Source organism: Esox lucius, chromosome 13 (genome assembly GCF_011004845.1).
Source record: "Esox lucius isolate fEsoLuc1 chromosome 13, fEsoLuc1.pri, whole genome shotgun sequence".
In the NCBI taxonomy this organism is placed as follows: domain Eukaryota; kingdom Metazoa; phylum Chordata; class Actinopteri; order Esociformes; family Esocidae; genus Esox; species Esox lucius.
In genome coordinates this window covers 17816328-17825639 of record NC_047581.1, presented here as the reverse complement: position 1 = coordinate 17825639, position 9312 = coordinate 17816328, and the positions used below count along the sequence as shown (strand labels likewise).

The 9312-nt window shown below is 38.3% G+C and overlaps 1 protein-coding gene across 13 annotated transcripts in view; it reads left to right on the top strand.

The window, feature by feature from the left end:
• Positions 1–6186: 6186 nt before the first annotated feature.
• Positions 6187–9312, top strand: part of LOC105014257 (AP2-associated protein kinase 1) — a 40638-nt gene continuing 37512 nt past the window's right edge. For 4 of the 13 annotated variants that reach the window (XM_029124536.2, XM_029124531.2, XM_029124537.2 and 1 more), the window contains exon 1: positions 6853–7894. In XM_029124536.2, coding sequence (XP_028980369.2) covers positions 7735–7894 — 160 coding nt within the window. In that variant the 5' untranslated portion in view covers positions 6853–7734. Of the gene's footprint in view, positions 6329–6847; positions 7895–9312 lie in introns of those variants that run through there. The other 9 variants (XM_029124530.2, XM_029124532.2, XM_029124529.2 and 6 more) reach the window with 5 other exon arrangements.

The window sequence follows — 9312 nt, the reverse complement described above, 5'->3', positions numbered from 1 at the left end:
TTATTTCTCAGCATACCTATAAGGAGATACTGCCATTGTTGACTTTGTACGAATAGCTCATCAGTTCTCCAAAACATTGTTTTCCAGATCACACCAGAAGTTAACAGGTATCTGCACACTTCGCTTGTTACGCTTCTGTCCATCACTTTCTCTGTGAAGGAAGAAGTGTCAGCAAACCCAGTTGGGAGTTTTTTCTCTGTATGTCTACTCTGTGATGTGTTCTTTCTGAAGAGCTTGATACACCTTCCTATTTGATCTCCATATTTGTGTAGCAAGTGTAGCCTCTCGTACTTCTCTTAATTTCAGGACATACTACATGATGTTATACTTCCCAGTCGTTGATATTGTACTCCAAGCCTAATGTTGCATCTGTATATTCAGTTCCTGTGGATAAACTCTACAGCTTCACTTTAGAGGCTGGGTTATAAACACAAAACCAAACATGTTCCCATTAGACATATCATGTTGCTCCATCAACAGCTTAAAAAATGGTACTTGAGTTCTATAGAAATTGAGGAAACGGTTCTTTGGTGCATCAAATAATACTTCCATTTTTCTATCTTCCATTCTATGGCCTATTTCATAAGTCTGGCCCACCACAAGTGTATCACTTAGTATCAAAACCATTATTGTTCTTAGGCAATCACTTTCTTAAAACAAAGATCTTAAGAATGTAGTATACAGTATAAAAAGCCAATTATTAAACTAAAGTTCAGACCAGCTTTGGCCAAGAGGATGCCCACTCTTCCCTGAGAAACCCAGACCCCCTTGACCTGATTCCATCCCATTCCCTGCGAAACACTGCACCCTTGATCAACCACCTCCCTTTCCTGAGAAAACATCTCAAAATCACTTATTAAACATACAAATAAAACACTTTTATTAAACATTGGCAAGCTAAACATCCTGGGCAACCTCATAAAACCCACACCTCCCAGAAAGACACCTGTGGCCTCCGGAAATTAAGCCTGGTCGTAAATATGAATATTTCCCATAACGCCTTTTAACTCTTGACTGCGGTTATGCAGCTCAAAGGTCATAGCAATAAATCACATTGTGTATATAGACCAGATATGTTTGTTAGGGAAATGCATTGTTTTCATATAAGTATATGCATTAAATAATAAATGAAACAGAGTGCCACAGGCCACAAGTGCGCATGTGCAAATAGATGCACTTGCTTTTTTGAAGCCTGCCATGTCTTTGTCCCCGGGCCTGTGGTGGTTGGCCTGTCCTAATTTCACCTCTCCCATGTAGCTTGGGAGTCTGGCTATCATGGTTATTATGCTCATGTCTTTGGGTTTGCTGTGTCTGGGAGCACCAGCTGTTCTTCTGTTGGACACAGATAGTGAATAAAAACAATATTTTTTTCATTATTTTAATAATATCATAAGTTAGGACAACATAACCGTATGGTAGAAATGTATATAATTGGCAGCCCGCTCTCTTTATTTCTTAGACATAAGTAATTTCTTTTGAAGCAGTTCCCAAGTGTGGACACTAGAGGGGCACCTTTACTATACTGGCCTTCGGAAGATTCCCTCCCTTGAAGACGTGGGGGCAGGGAAATGGAAGGTGGGGTGCCTGAATAGGTGTGGGTTTGAACTAGGGGTGGTAGAGTTGAATTTATAATCTGTGCTTTGGCTCATCCTGCAATAATTTATGGCTGTGCCATGCCTTCAACAATTTTAAAAAGATCTAAAACAATGCAACCCTACACTTTTCATTAATATATGTAATGGGGAAAACATTTATTACTTTGGACTATACATGGTACAGATCTGTGGATGGGCTTATTTTAAAAGGGGTCTTGGATAGATTGCATATTAGGGGGAATTAAATCTGTGATTTGCTCAGAACAGCCATGAGATGCAAATTCATATCGCTCATTGTAGTTACACTATTAACTCAGGTAGGGGATCTGCATCCCATCTGATTATATTCCCGAAACTTGTAGAAACTCTTAAGCTGAAAGTGCATTTTAGCATTTTAGTAATTTAAGCATAATGCAATGATAAATGTTAAACACTGATTTTAAATATAGAAAAACAAACAACAAATGCTTAGATATAGGAATGGAAATTATTTGGAAATGAGGGTTAGGGTTCCTGTAACATTATTTCACTATGTATTGTGTAAAGTACACAGTCCACTGACATTGGTACTTTTAATTGTAACAAGTACAAAACCCAATGCTCTTGTTTTATGGCCACTGTGATACATAAGGGACAGCAGATCTCCTACTTTATTTTACTCAAAGCATCCCTGCATTTGAGTTGCACATGCACCTTAAATTTGCCCTCAATGGACATTTAGAATTGCCATTTGTAATTTTGAATTTCAGTCTTTCTCCGTATAAACAATTACAATGATATTATTGGCTTATGTTAAGAACATTATTAATGATGACTGGCCAGCCTCTTCTTGTCACTTATTATGCAACTATATACTGTTTGAATTGTACCATGTACACAACAAACTTCATATATGGTTTGTCTAGAGTCCAATTCCAGTCTCAGTGTAGCTCAGCTGGTTAGGGTGAGTTACTACAGAGACAACTTTAATAATTAACTGAAAAAAGGGAACAGTTTAAATGGGTGTGGATATATTTTCCTTCATGATGCTTTTATAATAACCTATATTTTAAGGGAAGGGAGTCTATTGTCTTGAAAAGTGAAATTGGGCTTTTCATATCCTAATGTGAACTGCATATGGAAAGGAATAGAATGGCTCTTGCATGTGACAACACTTTCTCTCTTCAGATTTCTGAAGCCAACATCACATAGACATGGGACATTGCTTATTTGGAAGGGTGTGATCCCGAACTAAAATAAAAATTGAATGGCATTTGTGCCATTTGTGTAGCCCTTATACCAAAATAAGTTGTTACTGTTGTAATAGGCATTCATCATGCACTAATATGGCTGTTTCTCTTACATATGACCCTCATTGAATGCACTTCCTGTTTTCTTACCAGCCCATGGATGGTATAAGGCCAGTGTACAGCCCCTGTTGCGTTAGGGAAATTGTGCATGGGTGTCAATACTTTGAGCCACAACAATATGCAGCATTTCCATTGCTGATGTTCTCTGGTGTTCTGTTTCCACTTCCATGGACTGGCGCCGCTGTCAAACTGAGCCATGGTCCTGGTGATCCAACTCGCACCTAATTCTAAACCTGAGGCCACTGGGGACCTGAGACGGGGTCTGGGGGTTGATCTATGATTCTGGTAGAAGGATGCCAGATGTTTTCTTTTACTAGACTTATGATTATTAGGTAGCAGGCTGCTATGAGGTATTGCCTGGACCTGCTGGGATTCGTGAAAAAGCGCTACAGGGTATCACGGTAGAATGTCTGGTATTGTTCATAGTAATGTGAGATGCTTCCTTAATGTTTTTATTATTACATTGTTAGTTTAAAAATGGTTATAGATTTAACAAAATGGAAATTACTTTTCATATCTATTGTTAGATTACTGCAAAAGGACTGAACTAGTAGTACTGGTTTTTAATTGGAAGAGAATTGATACTAGTCAGTAACTAATGGTCATCAGGGCATACCCAAAACATGATTTGATTAGCTAACTTTACACTGTTCTGTTGTCACCCCTAATGCCATGTAGAGACTTTGATGCTGAAAAACACAAGTGTTTGATAGATGGGTGTGTCAAGTTTCAACCTCACAGGGGGCATCAGAAACGTGCTGGGTTTTTATTTTCATAGAGTTTTTCTTTTTATGGAAACCATTCTGCCACACTTTGTAGCTTATTGCTGAGGTTTGTTACAGAACACAAACTCTCACTCACCAATATACTCTCTACAAAAGTAGGCTGACCGATGCTGGTTCTACAGATATTAAGCCATTGGTACATTTTTATTTACATGGCCATACCTACACAGTTCAGCAGACTAATGATAAATATCGCCAGCCCTTACAAAACTGTATTTATTTGAAGGCACATACTCAGTAAGGGTAAATAAATTCCAGTACTGTACTCCACTTACCTGGAGTGAGATACAAAGGTTTTTAAATTAAAAAATTTAGACACATTGATTATTTAAATCCAGTGATAAAATTAATATAATTTATTGTGTTTGGACTTTTAGCTTGTACTGTATCTTCAATAATGTAATCTATGTAGAGTGCCTTCTCAAAGTATTACTTCGCTTTTCCCGAATTTTGTGAAATACTTTATTGATTAAACAATATGTATGTCTACAGTCTACAGACAATTATACATAATGACAACATGTAAAAAAAAAAAAAATATGATAATGTAGATTACAGTATCTGCATCCTGTGTCCTTTGAAAATCCTATATGTATACCCTATATTCAATAGAACATAGTACAAAGACAACATATCAAATGTTGAAACTGAGAAATTTTATTTTTCCTTGAAATATATATTCCCACTTTGAATTTGAAGCCAGCTTCAAAAAGCTGGGACAGGGGCAACAATGGAAAAGTTGGGTAATACAAAAAAGAACCTGGTGGAATATCTCACAACTAATTAGATTAATTGGCAAAAGGTCAGTAACATGATTGGTTATAAAAAGAACATCTCAGAGGATAAGTCTTTCAGAGGTAAAGTTGTTGAGGGGTTCACTTCTCTGTGAAAGACTGCACAGGCAAATAGTGCAACAATGTAATAATAATATTTCTCAATGTAAAAAAAACATTATTGGATGGCTGCAGAGGCGTCGCTAGGATCACAATACATTTGGGGCTCAGCCCACCCCCCCAACCCCCCCGGGACAGGAAGTACAGGGTTTTGAATGTACATGCGGAAAATTTCGATGTACACGCTTGCGGCCTACACGTCTACATAAACAAGGTTCAACCAGATCTTCAGAATGTTTCCAGAATCCCAACAGTTAGGGTTAAGGTGTAGTTTGCGTAAATGTGTAAAGGCTGCAGTCCAACTGTCTTGTGTGAATTGCTTTGTGCTGTCAATGCAGAGAGAGAGAAAGTGTATGTATACACCTCAAAAGAAGTCATTAAGAAGCTGCAGCCTACCTGTTTTATGTGGAAACATTGTGTAAAACTCCTTAAACATTATCAGTTTTCAATTATGATAGCCTGGAGTCTGTCAACTTCTTAATGCACAGTGTAATTGTCTCTTCACTACTGTTCACTAGTAACTTTGTAGTGCTATTAGATGTATGAACTATAGAAATACATATTAAAACATTACTATAGTTATTACTCTTCTATTAATATAGATTAACATAGTTATAGCCCAGCTTACCATAGAATTCTGTAGTTACTGGTATATATTATTACTATAGGTTTACTATAGTTATTGCTACAATATGTCCATAGGAACCAAGTGGGTGGGGTTTTTGTGGAGTCCGTCGGTGATTGTAGGGTAGACTGTCTCTAAAATATGGCAACCCTGACAGTAGCCTACACGATTTGGATGAAATATTGAATCGCGATTTCTTTGGAAAATATTGCAATTACGGTTATGATTTGCGATTTTCAAACATGGGTGTAAACATCGTAGATAATCTCACAAAAAAATTCAGTTCATAACCTGCAAAATGTGCTGTTAAACTGGATAAAAATCAAGTTAAAGTTCGTTTTTATAGCTGGTTAGGCAAAACCCAACCCTTGTTTTCACCCATATTATAACCATTTGGCATTGTAAGCATCGTAACTTTTAATAACCACGCTGTTGTGTATGCTATGTGGGACAATATATTGGTGCCACTCGCTACCTTGAAGAAGACTTCGCTTGCAGTGTTAACTCAAACTAACAATTAAACTAAACTAACCATTAAGTATTAAATGGCGTGAAGCACATCTCATTTACTTTTGTTTGTTAGAGCTGAAAATTGCGTAAATTGGCGATTTGGATATTGCACATGTAAATCGTGCAGCCTTACTCACTGGGCCCCTGGTCAGGAGGCAGTTATATTCATCGGCTCGGTGGTCAGAATGGATAATGCAGCCAATGGCTTATCGAGCCCAAAAAGACAGTTCCAATACAAAGTCCCATAAGAAGTAATTTGTCGATAAAAAATATCCTTTACATTTTTCTATGAATTCGCCATAGATACGATTTCCCCCCATCACTCACAGACAAATGTATAAACATTTTAGGTTTATACTGTAACATGAACCAGTCACATGCACACGTAGAAGATAAAACTGAAAATCTTATGCGCTCTTCGGTGGGTAAATTGCAGTAGCTTTTAGCTAGTTTTCGCACCTGTTACCATTGGACTCATGACAAAACAAGAAGCACAAAAAGTTCAAGTGGTCTGTGTGTGTTGCTATTAACTGCACCAACCGTTTGAACTCGCAGCGGTTCAACAATTCAAGTAAGTTATTTGTGGATTTGTGTTATGATTTTGTGTTCGACATTATTTTTCTAAGACGTCGGTTGATCTAGAAATGTGTCGAAAAGGAAGATGATGTGCAATACAGTAGCCTACTAACATCAGCTAGATTGAACGTCTAAGTACAAACCTGCTGCTTTACAATACTTATTTTCCACGTGTTTGTATGCGTAGTCTAGCTATTAACACATTTCTAAAATAACTTACTCTAGAAGTTATGTATAGCTTTTTATTTATTTCAAAAGAGCGATAAGCCTGATAATTTGCCTTTTGACTAGCTGCGATTAATGTTGTTAGTCAATATTAATGTCAATGATGATAGGTGAAAGACAGTGGCTAGTTACAAAATGTTCACGACAGGTGCACTTGGCGGAAATGGGCTCGTGAAATGGGAACTAGTTTAATGGCAGCGCCCATGAATTGGGGTATGTGACAGTGCGTAAATTACGTTCAAAACAACGTGCCGCCATCTTGGACGTTGCCTCCAGTTCATTGATTAGACAAATTTTAGACAGACCTTTCTCAAAATAACTGGAATCATTTCCGTGTGTGACCGCTAGGTTTTGTGGGTAGTGTAACTGATTGTGACTCATAATGTGATCATCAATGGAGTTTTCCCCAAAGTATCTCTGGCACGACTCACGAGCTACTTAGTGGAGGTCTGCCTAGTGAGAAAGCCGTTGTCCGCACAGGTCAGGAGCAAAACGGGCTAATATGATGGATTACTACTAGCTAGCTGGTAGGACCGGTTAGGACACCAAGTAGCTAACGCTAGGCAATCACCGAAGAGAAACCAGGGAGGAGCTTTAGGGGTATAATACAATTGCTTTGGAGAAAAGGGTGAAATAAATGCGTTTATGGTGAAAATAGGGAATGTGTGTAAATAATATACCGTTAGCCAGCTTAATAGTCGGCTGCCAACGTAACTGTCAAAACCGCTAGCTAGGGTTGTTACGCTAATAGGCATATTGGGTAGTTGCTATGTTAACTGATTACTTAGCATTTCCTTAGCTAGCTAAACCGTTTCAACGCGTATGTTCATAACCGGCTATTTAGCAAGATAACTAACCTAAGCTATTATGACAATTGACAGTTTGCCCTTGGTAACTAGCTAGTAAGTTTCTTCAATCAAGATCTCTAACAGGGTTTTCAATACGACAGTCTTCTAGCTAGCTAACGTTAAGTAATAGCGAGTAACGTTAGCTAGCTAGTCAGCCTAAGTTGGCTACTGTACCGTCATTCAGTTATCCATAGACAGCTAGGCTAACTACAGTGGAGGACTTCCGAACAGCATCTAGTTAGAAACTCTTGTGGATAGAGTAGCAGTTAGCAGTTAACGTTAGGTGTTGATTGCAAACCAATCGACACTTTGCTATCACAACGGTAAAATGAAGAAGTTCTTCGATTCACGTCGCGAACTTGTGAGTTCTGGGCCTGGTTCTGGAGTGGGTGGAGGAGGCACTGGCTCCAGCTGCGGTGGCAGTTTCATTGGACGTGTTTTCACCATCGGACGCTATCAAGTGACCGTTGATGAAATTGTTGCTGAAGGTAAGAAAACGTTTGAGTAATTGATAGGCCATTTCTTAATATAATTTACACCCAGGCGTCTCAATAGTTAGTTGCTTATAGTAGTTAGTTTTAACGTTAACACTATTGGCTGGCCTATAGTGACACGTATAGGCCCTTGTTTTGCGTTCGTTGTAAGGTGTTTTGATTGAATAACAGATGGTTTTACTTTTGACTTGAGGATATAATGATCCTTTCATCAGGATCAATGCTAAGGACTATCCTCTGCCTAGAGGTCTTAGGAGTTTGGGATTGGTACTGTATGTGGCTTTTGTATCAGCTGTGAGGGACAGCTGTAGTGTCATTAATGGTTTCATGGTTAATTTGGAATGTGACCACCAGGTTGATGGATATTAAGGGGATCTCAAAGCTGGCAACTTGTGTACTGAAGGAGACAGGTTCTGGTGTGTAAACAACTCTGTTTAATTTCTGTCATTAATGATTCTCCCTTTGGTTGGGCTTTCATGGCAATACCATTGCCCTGGAATTGGAATCTCACTTTAGAAACTAGGCCACATACATTAGGTTAGCCTACAAGGTATTCATAGTCACTTGATGACAAATCAAGAAAAATATAAATAAATAATCTGGGCTTTAGGTGAGTGTGTCAGTATTTCACAAGAAATTCACAAGGAAGTTGGGAGGCCTTCCACTTAAGTCTATATTTTAGCGCTTGCTTCACAAAATTGTGTACATTGTCTTTCAGATTCGATTGGGAGGTTTTTGTTGGTTAGGCCTTGCCGTTGTCACTGGTTGTTGGCTGAGACATGAACACACATTTGATTGAGCTATGTTCTCATCTGTTACATGACATTGATGATCATCTGGCTTTGTTTTCTCAATTTCTGCAGCTCTACACAATTCCTGGCTACATGCTTGACAGCATTAGTATTGCTAAATCTAACATCCATGAACATGTAGTTCTTACTGTGTATTTTTCAATACGTTTAGCTTTGTAAAACAGTTGAGTGTAAACATTAATGTAATATGTATAATATAGCTTAGCTTTGCCTGGATCAGAATCCACACTATTAAGAGGTTCTGTTGCACTGTCACAGTATATGCTAGCATTGACTCTGGTGGAACCACTCAATGTCTAGCCTAATTGGTTGGATTGTCGCTATTTAGTCAAGGTCCTCCTGCTTTAGGGACAATGCAACATTATGGTAAAAGTGAATTGCCATTCTATCAGCTGAGAGGGCCTATTTGCTGAATAATGGATGAACAGTGTTATTTATTAATCACTTGTATAGATTTGCACCATCTGTTAGTCTCCACAATGCCTTATTAAATCGTATTTTTACAGCAGGTTTAGGACTAGGGGCATTCACATTAACCAGCGTTAACGGGGCAACATTTTAATTTAAATTATACTGAAACTCTGCAAAAGGAACACCTCA